A 23176-nucleotide genomic window follows, 5' to 3' on the forward strand; every position below is an offset into this window, starting at 1 on the left:
GAGGCTGCCATCCACAGACGCACAGAGGCAGACCTGCAGTGGCGTCAGGAGGCCTGGGCCACCTTCCAGGGACACTGTGCGCTGATGGCGAACTCCGTTGCCAGCCTTTCTGCACACATTGCCCATGCCATCCCTCCCCTAGCACTGCCCCCGCCCCCTCCTGCTCCTCCTGCAATGGCCCCTCCTGCTCCTCCTCCTGCCCCTCCTGCAATGGCCCCTCCTGCCCCTCCTGCCCACCTCCCCGTTCAGGCTGCCCCAATGCAGCCTGCCCCCCATGTCCAGGTCCGCCCCTGCAGGAGTGGTCGCAGGGGCCACCCCTCCCAGGAGTAGCACCCCTCCCCCTCCAAGTTCAAGGTCTCCTCCCCTTCTCCCCCCTTTGTAAATAAAAAACGACAAGTTTTTTTGGTGAAACCAAACTGTGTTGTTGTGTATTGGGAGGTAAGGGGAAAGGAGATAAGGGAAGGGGAGGGGAGGATTGGGGGAAGGGGAGGGGAGGGAGTTGTCCAGGGAAACCAAGGCGACTCTACTCCAGGGCCTGTGAGAACATGTCCGTGAGGTCCTCCTGGATGCGCACCCCATCATGGTGCACCTGCCCCCGCCCTCTCCTGCAGTGGCCCCTCCTGCTCCTGCTCCTCCTGCCCACCTCCCCATTCAGCCTGCCCCCTATGTCCAGGTCCACCCCCGCAGGAGCGGTCACAGGGGCTACCCTTCCCAGGAGTAGCTTCCCTCCCCCTCCCAGTTCAAGGTCTCCTCCTCCTCTCAGTTCAAGGTCTCCTCTCTGTTACGCGAGGTAACGTGAATAATTAATTTAGAATGCTGATCAACCTAATAAAATCATGAAGATGACAAATGCGGACTCCAAATTCCATATCTATCACTGGTTTTCTAAAAAAAAAAAGGGAAATAATTGTAAAGAGTTATGAGTTTGTGATGCATAAATGAATACCAACTCTGAAGATAAAATTTAACCACAGGACTATATTTGACATGCATAAAATCACAATCAAGTAAGGGATAGATTACAAAAGAGTAAACACAACACAAAATACATTAAACACAGTCTAGGCGCGGAGGGCGATTGCGGTGATGCTGGCGACCTCGATCCTTTGGTCCTTCCGGGCCTCAGGAGAGGAACTGCCAGGAGATCCCTTGATGGACGAAGCTGTGGCTGGCGACCTCGATCTTTTGGTCCTTCCGGGCCTCAGGAGAGGAACAGCCAGGAGATCCCTCGAAGATGACTGGAATCGGGTGCGCCGATTTGAGCCTTCTGCACGAACCTCGAATCCTCTTCCTATTCTTCGGGACAGCTCGAACAGACAATGGTAGCCTAGAATATCCCTAAACCTAACCCTGAACTAAAAGAAAACCCTAGCTATGGCTGACGCGCCCGACGAACAAACTCGACGACGGCTGAAATGCTTTGAACCAACGACGATAGTTAATCTAACTAAACCTAAATCTAAACCTAATCCTAATTGGTAGGTACAAGCCTTCCGCTTGACCTGACCAAACCCTTAACAGACAAGAGCACTCTGCTCTGAACTAGACTGCTCATACATATTTCATATAACAATCATGAACATTCTGCACATCTCCCTCTCCCCCAAACTGTGGTGTTATGTATTGGGAGATAAGGGGAGAGGAGGGAGTTGTAGGGGGAAACCGAGGCGACCCTACTGTGGGGCCTGTGAAAACATGTCAGTGAGGGCCTCCCGGATGCGCACCCCATCCTGGTGTGCCTGGCCGCTGGCAGCTGTGTGGGGCTGTTCGTAGGCCTGGCCCTCCGCTGCCATCCATGCGGGAAGGAAGGCCTCCCTGCTCCGCTCCACAATGTTGTGGAGCACGCAGCATGCGGCCAGTACCTCCGTTGCATTCTGCTCACCCATCTCGAGACGGGTGAGCAAACACTGGAAGCGGGCTTTTAATCGGCCAAAGGCGAGCTCCACTTGATTGTGGGCCCGGTTGAGGTGGTCGTTGAACCGGGCCCGGTTCTGGTCCAGCTGCCCCGTGTACGGCCGCATTAGCCAGGGCAGCAGGGGGTAGGCCCCGTCCCCGATGACACAGATGGGCATAGGCACATCCCCGACAGTCAACTCCCGCTGGGGGAAGTAGGTGCCCGCCTCCAGCCTGCGAAACAGTCCGGAGTTGCGGAGGATGCGGGAGTCGTGTGCCCTTCCGGACCAGCCCACATAAATGTCCAGAAAGCGGCCCCGGTGGTCCACGAGGGCCTGCAGAACAATGGAGCAGTACCCCTTTCTGTTCATGAAATGGGCTGCTCGATGCTCCGGGGCCCGGAAGGGGATGTGGGTTGTATCCAGGGCTCCCCCGCAGTTGGGGAACCCGAGGGCAGCGAAGCCGGCGAGGGTAGCATCCACGTTCCGCAGGCGGATCACTCTGGGGAGCAGGACGTCATTGATGGCATGGACGACCTGCAGAAGGGTGCAGAGAAACACAGAGGAACATATCACATAAGGCAGGGGTGGATGTGTGCTCCCTTGGCCCCCTCCCCGTGATTCCCTCTGTCCTCGCACGCACACACACACACACCACAGCCCCCTCGCCCTACACCCCCCCCCCCCAGCAGGCCTGTGCAAGGGAGGGACAGCCTGAACTCCTGGGTGACCCAGCGTGGAGTCTTGGCTGCCCTTGGGCATGGAGTGCAGCACCCTCCCCCCACCCCACTCTCCACTCCTCCTGGGACTTACCTCCATCACGACAGCGCCGACAGTGGATCTGCCCACCCCGAATTGGTGTGCCACTGATCGGTAGCTGTCCGAGGTGGCTAGCTTCCAGACTGCGATGGCGACCCTCTTCTTGATGGGGATGGGTGCACGCAGCCGGGTGGTGGCTCTCTGAAGTGCAGGGGTGAGCCAGGCACAGAGCTCCAGGAATGTCTGCTTTCGCATGCGGAAGTTCCGGAGCCATTGCTGGTCATCCCATTGCCCTAGGACCAGCCGGTCCCACCAGTCGGTACTGGTGTCCAGTCTCCACAGTGGCCTCTCCACCCTGGGGTGGGGGTACCACAGGGATGCCATGGCCTCTCTGGTGAGGGAGTCCAAAGTGGTCTGTGCCTCCTGGTCCTGGAACAGGAGGGCACCAGCCTGGAGCAGCAGCTGCAGGCACTGCAAAATGTCCGACACGGGCCAGAGCAGGGACATGGCCACCCCATGTTCCATGGCACAAGAAACAAGGCAAGGAAAAAAAACCTGGCAAAAGCAGTAGGTGGCCAAAGGCAGCTGTGTCCAAAAGTCAGAGGGTAACCACCAAATCTGCTATGGCTGTCAGTCCCTGCAAGAGGAATATAGCACGGAGTGGAGAGAAATGGCTGTCCGGGGAGATCCCTTTAAGCATGTGTCTGAAAGGAGCTCCAGCCCCCGCCCCCGGAAAGGGCTAGTGCCCTTGTGCCCTCTGCAAAATGGTTCCGGGCTTCTGCTTTTGCGGAAAAGCGCGCCGCCAATGTAGACGCGCTTTTCCACAAAAGCGCATTGTTATAACACGAATTCCACGCCAATCTAGACGTTCTTTTCCCAAAATGCTTTTAACGGAAAACTTTTCCGTTAAAAGCATTTCCGGAAAATCATGTCAGTCTAGACGCAGCCTATGTGTGGCAAGGTCCTTGCCCTAGGACTCTTTCTTCAGCCACAAATGACCAGGAAACCCTCTCTTGTGCAGTCACCAATATCTTTTAATTGCTAGCTTCCCACCACCTTCTATTTACAGAGTTTTATTTTCCCCAGCAGGTAACTCAGCACCCTTTTACTTCTGGCAGAGACACTTAGCCGCTCTCTGACTCCTCTCTCTCCACTTCCCTTCTGGCTGCCTTATCTAGCCCTCTGGTTAATGAGTCCCACAGCTGCTTCCATTAGCCCTTCAGACATGGGCTTGTTCAGCTGGCTGTAACTGGCCTTTTCAGCCAGGCTGTAGTGGCAGACCTCTGGCTTATACCTGCAGTCTGTCCAATAGATACCCAATAGATAAAGAAACAACAACTAAGTTTTCTTTAATCATCCCAAGATGATTAAAGAAAACTTAGTTTGATGGCATTTAATCGGGCAAGAAACTACTTAATAATTGAGGTTGTGAAATCCTCATTCTATGATTATGTCCTCACTTTCTTATTTTTTGTATGATCTCTGTCTGGTTTTTAATTGTTTTTGTCTGTTGTATAATTAATTTTGCTAGATATAAATCAATTAAAGTAGTGGAGTATGATTGGTTAGATTATTCTGTTACAGTGTGTTAGGATTGATTAGTGAAATTTTAGTAAAATAATTGTTTAATGTATAGCTAAGCAGGACTCAAGTTTCACTATATAAACTGGGGTTCAAGAAGGAGACTAGCAAAAAAGGAAAAGAAGGAACAGAAATAATAGGAAAGACCCAAAAGAACTCACTTCCAAGACACAACCTAAGTTCAGAGCTGCCAAGAATCCTCTACATAAGGTTGCCAGATGGTTTAACCAAAAATACCGAACCAGGGAGGACAAAAAGGGGGAAGACAAAAGGTGTTGAGAAAAAAAAAAAGGACCCCGAAAGTTATTAAGAAAAAAAAAACCCCAAAACAACCCAGCATTAAAATAGCATGACCCCTTTAAGTACGAGAGGGGTGACGTTGAGCACTAAGACCCCCACGGAAGGCATTGGTTCCCCTTGCTTCAGGTCTTTTTGCTGGTGGCCATCTTGTTTTCTTGATTGAGAAAAGGTAAGCAAAGGGGGCGTAGGTCTGGGGAAAAGGGGTTAGGCCCAGTTGCCGAGTATGTCATAGGGTTGCCAGGTGTCCGGTATTTCTGCCTCCTGGCAGGGGAAAAAAACAGAAAATACTGAACATTTTAGGTGTCCAGTGTTTTCTGAATTTTTTTACTGGGCAGAAGGAGAAAATACTGGACTGTCCGGGTTAATACTGGACACCTGGCAACCCTACCTCTGCATGACTGACATGCAGCAACCAGAATCCAGACGAGACAGACCTGGCCTGGGCAACAGGGGAAGTTTGTCTGCCTTGATCAGGATTGGTGAGGCTCGTACTGTATGCTTAGTATGTGTATTCTGCTTGCTTGGTAATTTTTAATAACTAGAGAGTAAGGCTATTCCTGTGTATGTCTCTTTCACTGATAAAAGGCCCTGCAAACCTGCAGGAAGTTGTGCCCTGAGACCTAGGATTTGGGTAATGGTGGGCATTTAAATGTATAGGGTTACACTGTCAGCCCTAGGAACTGGGTAAAAATGTGTGCCCCTAGGCTATGCCTACACTGCAGGTTTCTTGCGCAAGAACAGCTTGCAGCACGTCTACACTGCTCATGTGTTCTTGCACAAGTAAATTTACAGTAAAGCATCCGAAGAGAGGGTTTTTTGCGCAAGTTATTCCTCTCCCCATGAGGAATAAGCCCTTTTGCACAAGAGCTCTTGCGCAAGAAGACAGCGTGGACGGGCAACAGAGCTTTCTTGCACAAGAGAGCTTCCCCACTGCCATTGAGGCTCTTGTGTAAAAGCACATGGCAGCGTGGATGCACTCTGGCGCAAAACATTTCAACAACCAGCATTGTTGTGGCCTTTTAGAGCTGCTTTTCTCTCGATATGTTGTAGTCCTCCAGCATGACCCTGTCACACCATACTCTAGGGCTGTGTCTAGACTGGCAAGTCTTTCCACAAAAGCAGCTACTTTTCTGGAAAAACTTGCCAGCTGTCTACACTGGCTGCTTGAATTTCCGCAAGAACACTGACTTCCTACTGTCTGAAATCAGTGCTTCTTGCGGAAATACTATGCTGCTCCCATTCGGGCAAAAGTCCCTTTTGTGCAAAGCTTTTGCGCAAAAGGGCCAGTGTAGACAGCTCAGATTTGTTTTGCGCAAAAAAGCCCCGATCGCGAAAATGGCGATCGGTGCTTTTTTGCGCAAAAACGCGTCTAGATTGGCACGGACGCTTTTCCGCAAAAAGTGCTTTTGCGGAAAAGCGTCCATGCCAATCTAGACGCTCTTTTCCGCAAATGCTTTTAACGAAAAACTTTTCTGTTAAAAGCATTTGCGGAAAATCATGCCAGTCTAGACATAGCTTAGGGCTATGTCTACACTGCAGGCTTCTTGCGCAAAACATTTAGGCTGTGTCTACACTGGCCCCTTCTTCGGAAGAGGCATGCTAATTTCTAACTTTGGAATAGGGAAATCCGCGGGGGATTTAAATATCCCCCACGGGATTTAAATAAACATGGCTGCTGCTTTTTTCCGGCTTGGGGAAAAGCCGGAAAAGAGTGTCCAGACTGGCGCGATCCTCCGGAATAAAGCCCTATTCCGGAGGATCTCTTATTCCTACTTTCAAGTAGGGCTTTATTCTGGAGGATCACGCCAGTCTGGACACTCTTTTCCGGCTTTTCCCCAAGCCGGAAAAAAAGGGGCGGCCATGTTTATTTAAATCCCGCGGGGAATATTTAAATCCCCCATGGATTTCCCTATTCCAAAGTTAGAAATTAGCATGCCTCTTCCGAAGAAGGGGCCAGTCTAGATGTAGCCTTATTGCGCGAGAAGCCTGCAGTGTAGACACAGCCCTAGAGTGTGGTGTGACAGGGTCATGCTGCAGGACTACAATATATCAAGAGAAAGGCAGCTCTAAAAGGCCGCAACAACCCTGGTTAATCAGGAGCAAATGAGACATGGCTGCTGTAAATCAATCAGAGCCCTCTGATCTCACCTGAGGCTGCTGTGGAGCATTTTAAAAAGAAGACCTCCTTGCAGGGAGGGATGGAGAGAGTAAATGGAGTAAGAGGAGACCACAGAAGATAGGAAAAGAACCAGACAAATGAAGAAAGGTAACCAATGGCAACATTGCCAGAGACAGCAAAGGGGGGTGAGATGCTCCTAACGGGTTTTTGACCCTTCTTTTCCTGGTAGCCTAAGAACTGAAGAGGACTGTTTTTGCAGTCCAGGCTGACCCCAATTCCCTTTGTAGCTGGGGGACCATAGCTCAAACCCTGCCAAGGTCTAATAGCACAGTACTGAGACTATCAGGTTAAGGACTTAGCAGGTTACTGGGACCTAGAAGTGGGGTTACCCTGCCACAGTGGGTACAATTTTGTGCACACTGACAATAGTGTAGGATGTTCAGGGAAGGTGAATGACACATCTTTAAGAACACAGGACTGTTAAAAATAAACAACTACAAGCACAGACTTTCTTTCCCAACCTGTGAATTACCATTGGGAATGCTGACATTCTAGTAATAATCCTGGAGGTTCCAGTCTACCCCTTGGTCTTCTGGCTTATAATGGGATTGGTCACTTCAACAGCACCCATGTATGACTTGACTATTGGCTCAGCAGGTTCAGAATGATAATTGAATATGCTTCTGGTCATTTGAAGAGATGCTGGCATTGAATACTCTCAAGATTAGACATCAGTATGAAAAATATCCTAATTATTATAGCTGCCTGCTGTGTCCTATATAAAATATATGAAGCAAAGAGGGGAAAGTTTCTGCCTGGATGAAGGGCAGCAGTGGAGAGGCTAACTTCTGAATTTAGAGCCATTAAAATTGCTCAACACTGAGCTAACTGCTCAGCAAGGCTTGGAAAGACCATTTTATAGTGAACCAGTATAGTTTATGTTGTGTTGTGCTGCTGGCTCTGCTCTTTTGTGGCTTGGTAAGAGCTCTGTAGTGAGACATTTCTACTGACCTAACTCTCAGGGTAGGAATTGCTATGCTAAGTGGAGGGCTTCTCTTAGCAACATAGCAACCCTCTTTCAGGGAGGTGTATAGAAGCATCTCCTCTCTGCTGTAGCCTTTTAAGTGAAAAGCCCTGAGCATGCAGTAGAGCTGGGAGTTGGAAAAGAATTCATTAGTACAGATTAGACTAAATTGCTTCTCAAACTGTAAATTACAGTTTTTTCAATAGCTTGGAAATCACATTTCTGATATTTGAGATTGGGGAAAAAAAGCATATCTAAAATTGAAAAAGGGAAATATATATTTTCACATAATGCATAAGACCTGGACAGAATCTGTTTTTAAAAGACAGACATTCATATAGATAAGAAGACTATCCAGTCACAATTATAGGATTTTATTTTAAAAGTTTGGAATGGATGTGAGGCCTAATTTTGGAGAACAAACAGCCTGTACATAATGGGATTAGTCAGAAACTTTCCTTGTACGAAGCTTCTTTCATAACTAACTATACTAAAATTTCAACAATGAGCAGTCTGTGGCACCTTTAGTGATGAATACATTTATTAGGTCATGAGCTTTTGTGGGTATAGCTCATCTGATGAAGTGGGTTTGAGTAGAAATTACAGAATACAATGTATTTATTTTTGTGTGTGAGAGTGTGCGTGTGTGTGTGTGCAGTTTTACCCAGGAAAGCTCATGACCTCAGATTCAGTAATTTTCAGTCCAACTCATTTGATGAAGTGGGTTTTACCTATGAAAGCTCATGAACTAATAAATTTTAGTCCTCAAGGTGCCAGAAAACTGCTAGTTGTTTTTATAGTCACAGACTAACATGGCTACCGCTGATACTTTATACTAGGTTTCTTACACCTTGCTTCTCTAAAGGATATGGTACTGGTCACTGTTGGAGACAGGGCACTAGACTAGATGGACCAATGGTCATATCTGCTATGGCACTTTCTATGTTTGTGGCTTTACTGTAATTGATATTTCTTGCAATTTCAATAGGCTTCACATACAGTAGAACCTCAGTTACAAACATCTTGGGAATGAAGCTTGATAACTCTGAACTGAGTATTATGGTTATTTCAAAGGTTTACAACTGAACATTGATTTAATACAGCTTTGAAACTTTAGTATGCAGAAAAAAATGCTGCTTTCCCCCCTTTAAATAGTTTACATTTTACACAGTACTATTGTTTGCTTTAAAAAATTCTCTCTTCTGCTGCCTGAATGTATATCTCATTTGTGAAAGATGTTTGACTGGTCATTTAATAACTTTGATGTTTATAACTGAGGTTCTACTGAGTTATAAGACCATCAATATTGTCAGGGATAAGGGGTTGGAATTATGGGAAAATTGTTTCCATTCATTCCTTATTTGGTGTAGAATGTTTTCCTGGAAGCTTCCTCTTTTTTGTCTTTCAGAAAGCAATCAGGAAGATAATCGTTTTTGCTACAGGTGATTGGAAAATCAGAAATACTAATTTTTAATGGTTTCTGTCACTTTTAAACAAAGAGAAATGAAGCGAGCCACCATTTAACTAGAGAAGGAATGGGAAGGACTAGCACAGATAAAAGAAATGAGACAGCAGAGTAGGGGCCCCATCCTCAGGCACGCGCAGGTAGCCACAGAAGCGAGGAGGTGGCACGTGTGCAGGAGGAAGGCCTTGAGCTAGGACACAAAAGTGGCGCCTGCGCTCTCACTACGAGAGGCTCAGCCCGCCTGAACGGGAAGCTTGCGCAATCGCAGTGGGGGCTACCTCCGCGGGAAAACGGCGAGCATGCGCAATGTGCGCGTGTTGGGCGCGGAGGAAGGGGGGGCCGGCCCGCGACGCATGCGTCACGTAAGCTTGTGTGCGGTTGCCGGCGCCTCCTCGCCTTTAAGCGGGTGGTTTAGTGTCCTCCGTCAGGAGGCGAGGGAAGGGAGGGGGGAACAGCGCCTGCGGTGCAGAGTGCGTGGCTGGCTCGGCGCGGGCCGCTCGTTCCCGCGCGGCGAGGATGTCTGGCTGGGAGCGGGAGATGGACTTCGGGCCCGGCGGCTCGGGGCGGGGCGGCGCGGGCGACGGGCGCATCTACGTGGGCAACCTGCCGGCCGACGTGCGGGAGAAGGACCTGGAGGAGCTGTTCTACAAGTACGGCCGCATCCGCGACATCGAGCTCAAGAGCAAGCGCGGCCTGGTGCCCTTCGCCTTCGTGCGCTTCGAGGACCCGCGGTGAGCCGGCCGCGCGGGGGGTGGGCCGGCCTGGGCCGCAGCGACGCGCTCCCGCGGCCCGCCCAGGCGGATTCCCCCCGGCCCCGTGACGGGAGGCTGCTCTGCGCCAGAGCCGGGCCCTCGGCGCCTCCCCGCCTTCGCCCCCGGCCTGCCCCTCCCCCGCAGAAGGCGCCTGCCGGCCTCTCCTCGCGGGAGCGCCGACCCCGGCCCCCCCTTCCCCACACACCCTTCCTGCCGCGCCCGCGCCTCCCCCGGCCCTGGCCCTGTCAGCGGGGATCCGCGCTCCCCCTGCGAGCCGAAGGAAGCCTGCGACACCGCTGCGTCGTCCTTCCCCACCCGGGGGGGGGGGCAAAGGCCCATCGGGCTGTTCCGATCCTTCCCCCGTCGCTTGGCTTCCCCCCTCTGCTAGTTGAAATGAGCAGATTTCCCACTTCGAATCCAAGATGCCACCGCGCAGTGTGTAATGTCACAATTGTATCTCCTGGGAAGCAATTGTACTACGGACTCCCAGGTGTGAGCTTGTAAATTAGTGTCTGTGTGTGTGTGTGTGGGGGGGGGGGGGTGTAAGAAAGAAAGCACCAATGGATTAGGTTTGAAAATTTTTCCTCCAGTCTGGCTCAGCAAGGGATACTGCTTTGCACCACATTGTTGTTAAATACAAAAAAAAAAAAAGGACAAGTAGGAGGGAGGAATGCAAGCTCATTGTTACCCTTTTTTAGTGAGTTAAACTGATTGCAGCATTTTAGATAACTGTCCTGTGAATTCTCCCAAGCTTTCCTTTTTTGGGGAGCATCAGATGGGATAAGTCTGGGTCATGGTCTTGTACAAACAGTGACCTGTTTGTGAATGTACACATAGTCCTAGATTCTGAATTTTTGTTCATCTGACTGTGTACACAAAAAACAAAGTCTAGTTATACCTTAAAGACTAACAAAACATGTAAATGGTATGATGAGCTTTCATAGGCAAAACCCACTTCTTCAGATGACTGGAGTATTTTTTTTTTTTTTTTAAAAAGACTTAAATGGGTTTTGCCCATGAAAGCTCATCATACCATCTACATGTTGTGTTAGTCTTTAAGGTATAACTAGACTTTTTTGTGTGTACAGTCAGATGAACAGAAATTCAGAATCTAGGACTATGTGTACATTTACAAACAGATTACTGTTTGTACAAGACCAACACTACATGTAGATGGTATGAGTTTTCATGGGCAAAACCCATTTAAGTCTCTTTTTTTTTTTTTTTTTTAAATACTCCAGTCATCTGAAGAAGTGGGTTTTGCCTATGAAAGCTCATCATATCATCTACATGTTTTGTTAGTCTTTAAGGTGCTACTAGACTATTCCTTGTTTTATAAGTTTTTCCAGTTACAAACTAACTTGGCTACCCCCTCTGAAGGTTTTACACATGAAGTTACCATCTTTTCTTCCCTTAAAAATCGGTTTGTGATGTTTAAGTACTCGCACACTCAAACTGATGCTTACCTGCAGCAATTATGACAATTCATGCCTGCTAGGTCTTACATTTATGGTTTTGTTTTTTAATATGGGCATATTGTGCCTAAACAGTTATCATTGGTGACATGTACCTGAATTTCCTAATAGTGGAGTTACAATATCACACATGATGACAGTGAATTCAGGCTTTTTTATTCTCTATTTTTAATCAGAGTTGATGGACATATTGTAGATGTCGTCTTAGATATTACAGAGACACTAGTTCTTTGGCTCAGCAGAGACACTGCATCACAGATATCTGATTGCCAGTGACAGAGAAAGCAATATCCTTATAGCAGTTACAACAATTATTTAACAGTTACAACTGGGGAAAAAAGAATGTAAATGAGAGAATTGTGGGGTTTTTCCCCCCTTTTTAAGGTAGATTAACATTTGGTGGGAGGTGTGTAACAGTCAGAATTATGTGACCAGCCATTTCCTCTAGGACCATCAGGCAATGTGTTATGGACCACTGTTGATTAAGACTTTATAATTTTGTTCCCAAAATGGGTAAGTCGCTACAACAGTGAGGCAATCTAATAGGAAGAGGTGTTCTTTGTTTATGTAATTTGATAGATTATTTTGTTTACGGGTATTTTGTTGATGCTTAAGAAGAATTTAAATCTATAGGCCTCCTTGGTGCTATGATGATACAAATGCCAACTAATAACAATAGAGGCAAAACTTCTCAGGATTTAGATGCTCTAATGCATTGTGTTCTTATATATATCACCTTCCAGAGTTATTTCTATTTTATGCAAAACTTTCAGAAATTCATTTTAGAGGGGGTTTGGTTTGCACATTTTGTAAAATTCAGCTTGTAAGGTCTGAAATTTGAAGAGATTTATGTTTAAACAGTTATAACTTTGCATTTAGTTTCAGGGTTTTGGTTTCAGTTCATACCCTTCTGCTTGCATTAGCACAAGCCAGCTGGGATGGGAAGCGAGATTAGATTTAGACTTTAATACAACATCAGAATTCTCTCAGAAACAAAAGTCCCTTTATATACTTATGCAAGCCAAATCACCATAATGAGGTAGTTACTAATAAGTAGGTTATTAGTGAAGGTAAAGTATTTGTCGTCATTGATCCATACAGAACAAAGCGCTTTCATAATCTGGTAGGCAGAGTTAAATGAAAATGCAGCCTTTCTGAGAAAGTAAGGGAAAATGACTAGCCCTCTGCAAATCTGCGGATATCTGCAGGTATTCACATCCATAGCCACAGCTCACTTTTGTGAATATGGATGCAAATACAAATTTTGTATCTGCACAGTGCTCTAAAAGTGGCCCCCTCCTGAAAGAATAGAGGATAGCCTGAACTTGTTGATGAATGCAATATACTGTGACTCTCCTGTGTTTTCCAGTGACCATATTGTATTTTAGCTGAAATGTATGGTACACAGGAACCTAAGAGATTAGAAAAAACTTATACTGGTTTACAGATATGACAGTGGAGCTAGCCAGTGATAGCTGATGAGCCCATTTCATACTTAGTCCAAAATATCCTAAAATATTGTTTTCAGCTACTTTAAAAACTGCAGTATTTCTAACATGCGTAATGTCCCACTAAGATGTTGGGAATCACTGATTAAGCATCATTAATCACTGATTCGTGTTGTTTGTTTGCAGAGATGCAGAAGATGCAGTTTATGGGAGAAATGGTTATGATTATGGTGAAAGCCGACTGCGTGTTGAATTCCCCAGATCCTCCCGAGGTCGGGGTGGAGGTTTTGGTGGGGGGCTGCGTGGGAGGAATGGCCCTCCATCACGACGCTCAGAATTTCGAGTCCTTGTTTCAGGTATGTTACTTTCTACTTCAGCCTGGCTAGGACTCATCCTAATGCTGTCTCTCTTGCTTATTGCATCCTTGTCTCGGGGAGAAGGAGCTTCTCGTATCATTTCATCAGTTTAAGGTTTTTCCTATAACATAAAAACCTCTTCCTGTAAAGGAGTATCACAGTGCAAGGAGAGGACAATCCCTTTCCAGGTTGACTCAAGGAGGAATCTTGTTGGTTTTTGGAGTGCATCTTGGTGAATGGTGAGCAGAAAAGTCTTTATACGGGGTCAGTTATGAACTCAGTTTTGGATTTCGAAAGGTACCAATATTGCATGAGTGAACAGGTAGGTAGGAGGAACTTGGGCATCATTCTTGTATGATGAAAACAGATGGGCGCTAGATGGAATGGTTCCTAATATTTCATCATGATCAGAAAGGATATCTTACGAGGTAATTTGTTTTGATAAGGGTTGACATTTCATTCATTTACAAAAAAATGCTGTGGTCTGTGCCTCAGCAGCTCCACACGATCTGCTTATCGACAAATGATCTACTCACTGTGGGAAAGAATGGCTTAAGGCACCATGGAAGGGAGCCCCCTCAATCAACCAGTGGATTCTTAAGGTGGGACTTCATACCAAAAAACCTAAAGAAACAAACTGAACAGGCCATTCAAGTAGTGAGTTGACATTGGGCCATATGGGTGGAGGGAGCCCTTTGGAGGAGAGAAATGAAAGTATGTTTTGAAAGTTCTGCAATGTATATCAAACCCCAGGAGGAAATTCAGTACTCCCTGACAGCAGATGCTTGGAACAGTCCATAAAACACAAAACCATACCTATATATATCTCCCAAATACATGCTTATCTCCTTGCATTACTTTAAGATATCCACACCTCTGTTCTCTGCATGCTCCTGTGAGTTTGGCTTAAAGAGTGTCCTGCAAGGAAGCCACTCTACTGTATTGATAATATCTTCAGCATTGCAGCAGGATCTGAATACTAATCATTGATACGAGGAGAACATCCCCTCTTCAGGAGCCTGGGAGGGCTGGGGGAGAATAACTGAAAATCATCCTTTTTTTATAATTATTATTTTTCACGTGAGTGTGAAAACCTGCATTGATAGAGGGTGTTGAGAAGCCTTCTTGAAAATTGCCAGGACCAGTACATTCGAGTCTCCAGCATGTTGTGGGGCAGGAAAACTCAATCCTTTACCTTCCTTTAGGTAAATGTGCCGATTAATTACCAGTAAAACGCATGTGTTTTGCTCACTGCCAGAGGATGAGCTGTTGGAATCTCAGGACCCAAATTAATACAACTGATATGAATTGGACAAGCCAATCTTGGATGGGGAGCTGAGCTTGAGGAACCTTAAGGAAAAAATGTCCTACTTTGAAAGCAAAATCTTCATTACAAACATACAGGGCTTGAGGGGTGGTTCTGAATTACTTTGCAACAGCAGAAATACTAGTTTCCTCTGAAATATCAGCACTTTGAATTCCAGAGAGACCCAGGGATTATCTTACTGACAGGAGGTCCAAATTTTGAACCTTGCATGAAGGGCTCTGCTGCTGGTTTTCTGGAATGGAACTTAGTACTGTTTTTGGATCCCTCCATTCTTTTTGCAGTTCTGATCCTATGGAAAAGTGATAAAGGACATGGAAGTGATGGAGCCCTTGGCATGGCGGGGTCAGCATCCCTGGGACAGCCTGAGTAGATGGCTTTTTTGTTTATGTAGTGTCTTATGTTTTGTGTTCTCCATGCTTAGGGCTTCCTCCATCAGGCAGCTGGCAGGACCTGAAGGATCATATGCGTGAAGCTGGTGATGTTTGTTATGCAGATGTTCAGAAAGATGGAATGGGTATAGTTGAGTTTCTCCGCCAGGAAGACATGGAATACGCACTGCGTAAATTGGATGACACCAAATTCCGCTCTCATGAGGTGGGTTCATGCCTTCAGGGGAAGAGCATGTGCGTGCAGAGTCATGGAGGAGCATACACTTTTTTTTTCCCTTGTCATGCTGGTCTCAGGAGGCATAAGAACAGAAACCTAATCATGGAGTTGGTGATTAATAGTAACCTGTTAGAATAATATAAAGGGCCTTTCCTACATTTTATGATGCATACCCCACTATGGCTTGGCATGTTAGGGTCTTGGCTCAGTGCATGAAGTAACTAATACTGGATTTAAAAAAAAAAAAAAACATTTGGAAGGGACAGGTCCCAGACAAGCCTGTTTGTCTTACCTGAGAGCTGTTCTGTAGGGTACACCTTTCATTACCAGGAAGCCAAGAATTTGGACTGCTTGCCTCTGACTTCTACGAGGTAAGCTAACTTGCTATGGCATTTTCCCTTTTGCCATAGTGGCTCACAGCCTTCTTTCAACTAAGCCAACTTGTGTTGCCTCTGCCAGCTGGGGGCTTTGTCAGCAAACTGCAGCATTCTCCCAGAGGACAAACTGAACAGCTCTGTTGGTTTCTATAGCTATTTATCCCTTGCCCCAGCATGGAACCTCTTCTGATGGTCTCCTGGTGTCTTAGCCAGTAAACCACAGCTTTTTCATTCTTGGAGCGGTGCTACTTCATTGCAACCACCTTCCAGTGGATGACCTGTTCTGCTCCAACCATCTCCTCTGCAGCTGAAGGCTGAGAGTGCTTGCTATGGAGATTTCCTTACCGAACTTGAGGTGCTGATACATGATTGTGACCTGAGAGTTTGGCCTCTCCTTACGGTGCTGAAGGACCATACTGGTACCTATAGCTATTCCCTGCAGCAGTTAAGGATGGAGTCAGACCATTGAGACCTTCACCCTCTAGCAGCACTGGCTGCCACAGCCTCTTCCTTTGTGGTTGGATGTGGGAGGCACTTGTCCATGTTCCTCTTCTGGCTGCTGAGCCTCTGCCCTTGCAGATGATTATGGCTATCAAGGTATTTCTCATTAGTATATGCACAAAATTGTTTAATAACATACCTCTTTGAGGCATCAAGTGCCAGCGCAGAGTTTGACCCAAGCAGCAGTAGATGGATTATAACACCCTCTTTGTGAAAACTCCAATATTTGATTATTTGATTGAGCTCCATTTGGTGATGTTCATATTAGTGGACAACTTAATCAGGATGCAATGTAAATGTTTGGGTTTTCTTCTTTGTTTAAATTTCAGGGTGAAACTTCCTATATCAGAGTCTGTCCTGAAAGAAGTACCAGCTATGGCTACTCGCGGTCCCGTTCTGGTTCAAGGGGTCGCGATTCTCCCTACCAAAGCAGGGGATCACCACGCTACTCGTCCCCCTTCAGGCCATACTGATTGCATCCCACAGGGACTTTTTAAAAATGTGAACTGAGCCTCCTTTTTGCTCAGAATTTACATTCCAAAACTGATGGATATAGTTTTTCGTAGGAGCTCTTTGTTTTTCCTTTTTATTCAATAAAAGTCTTTTTTTATGACTTAACTGTTTTTACTAGGGAAATATTGGAAACTAGATATTTGGAAGATCTGCAGCTTAGTTTTGTTTTTGGTTTGGAAAATGTCAAGTGTACTTTTTTTTCCCTCCTGAGGAAAAATAAGCTTGAGAATTAGTGCAGTATCTCTTGATGGCTTGTCTACAGGATGGTGATAAAAAGCAATGGAGTGACTGTATGGCTCAGCCTGTTGTGTAGAAATATATTTAAATGTTTTAGTAACTCACAAGCGGTGGTTGTTTTTTTGTACAATTAGAAGATCACTGCATTAAGAGAAGGTGGGGAGTAGGTGCAAGCAACTTTTGGGAGGTTGTGGGCTGCTAGATGCCTAGATATGTACTGAGTGGTTTTCCCTTCTTGCGGTATCAGAACAGTACACTCCACAAGGGCAAGTGGAAAGGGACTGAATTGCCTGAAAGCATTTTCACACATGCAACGGTATTAATGAGCTGACTTTCTCCCCTTTACAATAACTAGGAAAAATAATTAAAATTGGGCAGTAGCACCTTTTCTCAGTTGTGCTTTATGCATTTATCAAGCATCTCGGGCCAATGCAAAAGTACAGCTTGTTTTACAAATGCCTAAAATCACAGTGCAGTTAGTGACTCATGAAGTCAGAGGCTATGGTAGGACAAATAATAAAATCCTGCTGCTCCTGGCTGTTCTTATAAACAGTCTCTAAATAATACTTAACACTTTTCAGCATTAGAGCCCATAGTGCTTTACAGAAAAGACTAGTATCATTTACATATAGCATATGTGGGGAACAGGAGGGAAGCAATTTGACTCAGGATCATACAGGAGGGTAGGAATACAGAGCTAAGAAAATCTTAGGGCTGGAAGAGACCTCAGGAGGCCATCAAGTCCAGCCCCCTGCCCAAAGTAGGACCAATCCCAACTAAATCAACCCAGGTCTAATGAATACTAGGACCAATCCCAACTAAATCAACCCAGGTCTAATGATTACCAGTGCTTCATCTAGGACTGTTAATGCATTTCTTTCGGTAAACGTGTACATATTTACGTACAAGGGTGGGGAGGAGGTAGCTTCAGGAGAGCTGGTGCATATGGAAAGCCAGCTTTTAAGTAGGCTTCTTGTGAGCACTGACTCTGAGGGAGCCCCCTGCACTGCTGCCTCTAATACAAAGGTGGGGGGGTAGCTATGTGTTACCCTTTACACGTTTACATTATCACATTCCTAGCTCCAACCATTAACACACTCCTTCTAGTGGAGGTGTATCATGGAGCTCATGGTTTATGTTGTCTACCTGGGCTAGAGAAGATTGATAGACTACTTAAATGTGTTCTGATGTGACCAAAAAAGTTACTGTGCACTTTTGTTTCACACCTGACAGCAGAACAAATGTTTAGTGTACATGTAGTGGAACTATGTAGAATAAATGACAGTTCTGCTGCCTCAGCCTGAGATGGGAAGGCTTAGCTATTCTAGTGAATTTCAGCAGTGCAAGCAATTGCAAAGCTTAACAGCTTTGTATCCCACAGAAGTGGATGGATATTGACAGTATTACGGCAACTACACTTGCTATGAGCAAAGCCCACAATGGTTGAATCTTGTACCAGCTTACCACCCTGTCAATGTGGACAGAAGCAGTGGGCAACTGGTCTTTTGAATACACCTTCATAATGACCTGGACTTGGGAATCTTTCCACTTATCTGAGTAGGGATCTTCACTCTAAAACCATTATTTCACTTCAAAAACAAGTACATTTCTCATACACTCTTAACTACAAATTTAGTTACCTAATTTAAACTGGACAAAGCACTGAATGGAGTATAGCATATGTGGAACAAGATAGCGTTTACTTGGAGATATTTTGTAGAAGCAAAAAAGTTAAAGATTGCAGTATGTAATAAATCAAGTGCTTTTACATAGCATTGTCCTATGGGAGAGTTTGGGTAAGTACCAGATCACTGAGTGACAAGTTTCCAGTGAATCTAGGTACTGCAACATTCTACTCATTCTGCCTAAGTAATTTGATAAAGAAAAATAGCACCTCGTTCCTCTTACCCCCAAACCAGGGTTGATGGACACAGCTATTGTGTCTAGAGTGCTAACTGTGCATGATAGTTTCAAGGTTGACATGGTAAGCTTCACCATATATTGACTAATCAGAGGCATTGAGGCCAAATTTCTAGACTTGTAAATAGACAATAGCCTTCTGTCTTTGTACTGAAAAAATACACCAAACCTTTAATTTCAAAGTAATCTTACAGAACAAAGGAAGAAAAAGTAATTATGTGCAGCTATTATTCTTGAGACTTGACCGTTGAATCAAGATATGTCCCAGACAATGAAGTGGCACGCCAGACCTTGACTTTCATTCAGAGACTTGCAGAAAAGTATCTTGCTCGTTTAGCTTTGGTAAAGGGATGTTACCTAATAGTAAACAAAACAATGATGGTATGAGACAAACTATTCATTATTCAGCCATTTTTACCACACAACATTCAGTTGCCTATGTGGCTCATTTTAAAAACTAGCAACTGACTAATTTTCCCCCTGTAAATAAGCTCCATTTTACTTTGGATATCTTTTATCTCTAGGAATAAGTCAAGAGCAATAACATTAAGGCAGAATAAAACCCTTTTCTTTCTACACTAATGGCTAAGAAATATAGAGCTAGACACCAGTTTCTCCATGGGTGGCCAAAGCTATTAATGCCCTATTTCAGTATTCTGCTGCTGGCCAGTATACATGGAAATTCAACTGTGGAAGGTTACATCTATCAAGTCATCTCAACTCTCTTACCTGAATGTTATCAAGTCCAAATGAGTTATATATTAAGATGGCTGTACCTGGTGGGGCTATGAAATATTCCTCAACTGTTTCTCTGGCATTACACAGCAGATCTTCAGTGCAATTGCCTTCTGTGATGTTATCTTCTCTGAGATACAAACATCTGAGGAGAACAAGAAACTACTAGCAATTTCTGAGACTAATTTCTTTGCCAGCTAAGCACAGGAGCATCTGATACGAGATGTAAAGTCAAGCCCCTTGAGCTGGGAGCAGATTGCTTGCCTCTATTCATTAACAAACTTTTAAACTTGTTTCAGTTCAAAATGCTCTTGGCGTATCTTGCATTACTTTTGTTTAGGGCCACTAGAAGGTGGGTGAGCAACCTCAATCTCCTTCCTGTCTGCCCTATTGCTTAATTAGTTGGCGGGGCCCACGTACCACCATACAAATGAGTTACTGTAAACTACAATGAAACCTTGGGAAATTTCCCAGTGTCCTCAAATCAGCAGGACCTTCAGCACTGAGCTGTACAGACACAAGCACAGAAGCACTGTATTGGACTTACAGCTCAAGATTATTGTTGCTACTTTGTAAATAGGTGAATGAAAGTTTATAGTCAAGCTGACTTCTTGATCAACTAAAGCTGCAGAAATGACAGCAATACAAAGCAGGCAGCCTGTGTATCAAGCAGCAGGTATAAGCAAATTTAAAAGGGACCAAGGATCTTGTTCCAGGACTTTTGGAGGACAGCTTGTTCTGACATGAAGGATCTGCACAAGATATGTTAAGGAATTGAAGTACATCTTTGTTGTGCTTCTGTGCCTAATTTCAGGGACACACACTGGCGGTGCTCTTCTTCCACAGAACCACACTGACGTAGAACACTAGATATAAAGTTTTTGTGGGAAAGGGATCAGTTGCATAGCTGGAATGATCAGTGAAAACAGTACTTCTGTTGAGACTATGGATGTAGGCAACTTGGAAAGATAACAAATAAGCAAGTTATTTGCCATGATTTGTTACCTGTCCTCTAGTACTGAATCCATTGGCTCTACTCCTTGTGTGTTAACAGCATGAAGTTGATCAGCAAATTGGATTGCTTTCTCCAGCCGTTGTACACCTTCCAAGGTGCGGAAGTCAACTAGTGCCAACCGTTCCAGATGATCAAGCACTTCCACAGTTAGAGTTTTCTGTAAAAAGAAGAAAACAATCATATATGTAGGTCCTGGAAGAATACTGCCACATACTGATGAGTTGGTTTGGGCAGAGATGAGTAAGCTACAAAAAAATTACTGCCAAAATACTTTAGAGAAAAAGCATTTTTTGTTCAAGAAATAAAAAAGCATTTTGTTTATTATATTTGAGCATCTTGATTTCTTTTGCTGTATTTTATATTTCCTCATCTTTTTAGTGAAACCAGATTAGAAGCTCCTGAAAAGCAGTGATGAATGAATACAGCAGTGTAGCACAAGTGCCCAGCTGTTTGTATGAACCAGCATTCCCACTATTTTTCCTTTCCTCATTTGGTGTTTAGTAGAGGTAAGTAAAAAAAGCTGTTACTCTTATAATCCATACATACAACTCCACAAGGCAGTTGGCTAGAGCAGTCTGTCTCAACCTTTCAAAACTACTGTACCCCTTTCAGGAATCTGATTTGTCTTGAATACCCTCAGGTTTCACCTCACTTAAAACCACATGCCTACCAAAATCAAATGTAAAAATTCGAAGTGTCTCAGAACAATTACTGAAAAACTGCTTACTTTCTCACTTTTATATCATAAAATACATACTTATATTTCAGCGTATAGAATATAGAGCAGCATAAACAAGTCATTTACATGAAATTTTAGTTTGTACAGATTTGATAGTGCTTTAAATAGCTAAATGAGTTGATGACCTTTGTGTACCTCCAGTTGAGAACCACGGGGCTAAAGGAGCGCCCAAAGCTGTCTCAACACTTGCATTTGCTTGACAACACTTTTGTTGTTCTTGGTGCTTAACCCCTTCTCCCCTGTGAAGCAGAGTTTTTCCCCCAGCAAGTGCACATGTGAACACTGTTTGTTGGCAGGAGTACTCTCCTGCTGACAGTGCAAAACCCCCCTCACTGGGGGTGAAAGTATTTTGCTGGCAAAAGTGCCAACAAACAGCATTCACATGTTCTGACTTTTACTGACAGGCCAGTGTCCACACAGCTTTGTTACTAAAAGCTGTGTAGTGTACGCATGCCCAAAGAACATATTACTGCAGCCATTGATCAATCCATAGAGCTAGCAATGTGGAGTAGATCCACAACTTGAGTAATCTGTTATTCTGTTGACTTCAGTGGAGCATGACTATTTATAGCAGCTGATATGCCTCAAAGTTTGAGTGACCTGTGAACTATTATGAGAACACTTGATTTAAATACATGCTATCCCAGACATCAAAGGTTTAGTTTAATTATTAGCAGTTTAATTTGAAAATCAATGACAATTTATTTTGTATAGCTCTGACTTCCAGGTTCTAATCTGCACTAACATCTAAGCACAACTGAATATAGGGTGTAGAGAAACTGTCAAATTTTATTTGGAAGGGATGTCATTAATTTAGCCATTATTTCTTCTCAAATTTGTAGATGTCATCTGATAGAAGAAAGTTATAGTTTTGAATTGAAATGTTTTGCTGAATTCACAATACCTGAGGGAGTGGTTTCTGTTCCATGTACTGCCATGTTGGATTCTGGTAGACCTAAAGTGGAAGAGATAGGCAACAATAAAGAGCAGCAGCAGTTTGAATATTTAGGGTGAATAATTTCAGATCATAGCCGTGTTGTCTGAAATATTCATTAATGAATTCTGGTTTTAGGGGAAAATTAGCCCTAGAGAGGAGAATGAAACCAAACTCACATATACCAAGAAATAAAGTTGAAAGATTGGCTGTAGTGATGAATCAACTGACACAAAACAAAATATACTTTGCACTTCTGAACCTTGGATATCAGAATTATTTAAGCATAGGGAAGCTTCCTGAAATTGTGACCTGCCAAAGGACATGTAAGGTGGTGGTACATCACTCAGGAGTAAGTGCTTTCAACCTTGAACTGTATTTTGTTGCCCAAAACGTGCTGATTTAAATATTCATGTTCATTTACCTTCTGATTAACGTAAAGTGGATTATATTTTGTAATCTATTGTTTGGCAGCTTTTAATTTACTAATAAAACTACTGAAAGTTAGATGTATTAGAAACTCTGCCTCCTAGCTGCGGTCACCTTTCTGTAATTGTTTGTGAGGACACATACAAGTGTAACGGATTGAATGGATCCTGATTCCTGTGTGTAGCTTTAGGATCGCTCTGGGCTGTAGAGTGGGTGGTGACTGTTCCACTGGGATGTGCCCGGCTGCTGCAAGAGTGTCAGGCTCCATATCGCAACTATCGGCCTTTGACCACAGGCCGCTCTGTGCTCACTGCCGCCGCTTGTCAGAGGGGGGCGCCCCTCGGGCGGCTGCTCGCCGGCGGCGGATGGAAACCCTGGGTGGGGGACACCCTCGGGGCAGCGGCCCCCGGCCCCTGCTGTGCGGCCGCGGGGGTCTCACCCGGCCCCTGCGCCGTGGGTCCCCCGAAGCTCGCTGCCGGCCGTCACGCCCTTCCGAAGCAGCCCGCGTGACGCGGCTCCCTGGGGGGAGGCCGCCCCAGCACCAGGCGCCCCCGAGGGAGCGGCCGATCCGCGGAGCCCACATTGAGCCTCGTTCCCGTGTGCGCGCGCGCTTCCGGATCCGGGGCCTCGTGCGGCGCGGCGGATGTGCGTCACCACGCCGCGCGCGCCAGC

The 23176-nt window shown here is 45.3% G+C and overlaps 2 protein-coding genes across 2 annotated transcripts; one reads left to right on the forward strand and one right to left on the reverse strand.

The window, feature by feature from the left end:
• The first annotated feature begins 9485 nt into the window (after positions 1-9485).
• On the forward strand, positions 9486-16595 carry SRSF9 (serine and arginine rich splicing factor 9). The gene is made up of 4 exons (XM_075898083.2): positions 9486-9871; positions 13002-13171; positions 14920-15092; positions 16312-16595. The coding sequence occupies exons 1-4, from the start codon at positions 9657-9659 to the stop codon at positions 16453-16455; spliced, it is 702 nt and encodes a 233-aa protein (XP_075754198.1). The 5' UTR covers positions 9486-9656; the 3' UTR covers positions 16456-16595.
• Positions 16596-18803: 2208 nt separating this feature from the next.
• GATC (glutamyl-tRNA amidotransferase subunit C) lies at positions 18804-23142 on the reverse strand. Its single transcript, XM_075898084.2, has 5 exons — positions 22944-23142; positions 22046-22096; positions 20393-20559; positions 19429-19532; positions 18804-19009 (listed from the first exon to the last, which is right to left on the reverse strand). Exons 1-5 carry the CDS (start codon positions 23085-23087, stop codon positions 18951-18953), a joined length of 525 nt encoding a protein of 174 aa, XP_075754199.2. The 5' UTR covers positions 23088-23142; the 3' UTR covers positions 18804-18950.
• Positions 23143-23176: the final 34 nt, after the last annotated feature.

The sequence above is a fragment of the Pelodiscus sinensis genome, chromosome Z (genome assembly GCF_052426305.1).
Source record: "Pelodiscus sinensis isolate ZL-2025 chromosome Z, ASM5242630v1, whole genome shotgun sequence".
NCBI classification, from domain to species: domain Eukaryota; kingdom Metazoa; phylum Chordata; order Testudines; family Trionychidae; genus Pelodiscus; species Pelodiscus sinensis.

Bases quoted from the DNA above. Each gene is read 5' to 3' on its own strand.
- SRSF9 (XM_075898083.2), top strand. From the start codon at position 9,657: ATGTCTGGCTGGGAGCGGGAGATGGACTTCGGGCCCGGCGGCTCGGGG. The intron at 13,172-14,919 runs GTATGTTACTTT...CTCCATGCTTAG, and splicing joins ATTTCGAGTCCTTGTTTCAG to GGCTTCCTCCATCAGGCAGC. The intron at 15,093-16,311 runs GTGGGTTCATGC...TTTAAATTTCAG, and splicing joins CCAAATTCCGCTCTCATGAG to GGTGAAACTTCCTATATCAG.
- GATC (XM_075898084.2), bottom strand. From the start codon at position 23,087: ATGTGGGCTCCGCGGATCGGCCGCTCCCTCGGGGGCGCCTGGTGCTGG. The intron at 19,533-20,392 runs GTAACAAATCAT...TGTTCTCCTCAG, and splicing joins GATTCAGTACTAGAGGACAG to ATGTTTGTATCTCAGAGAAG. The intron at 19,010-19,428 runs GTACAGCCATCT...GTTTACTATTAG, and splicing joins ATATTTCATAGCCCCACCAG to GTAACATCCCTTTACCAAAG.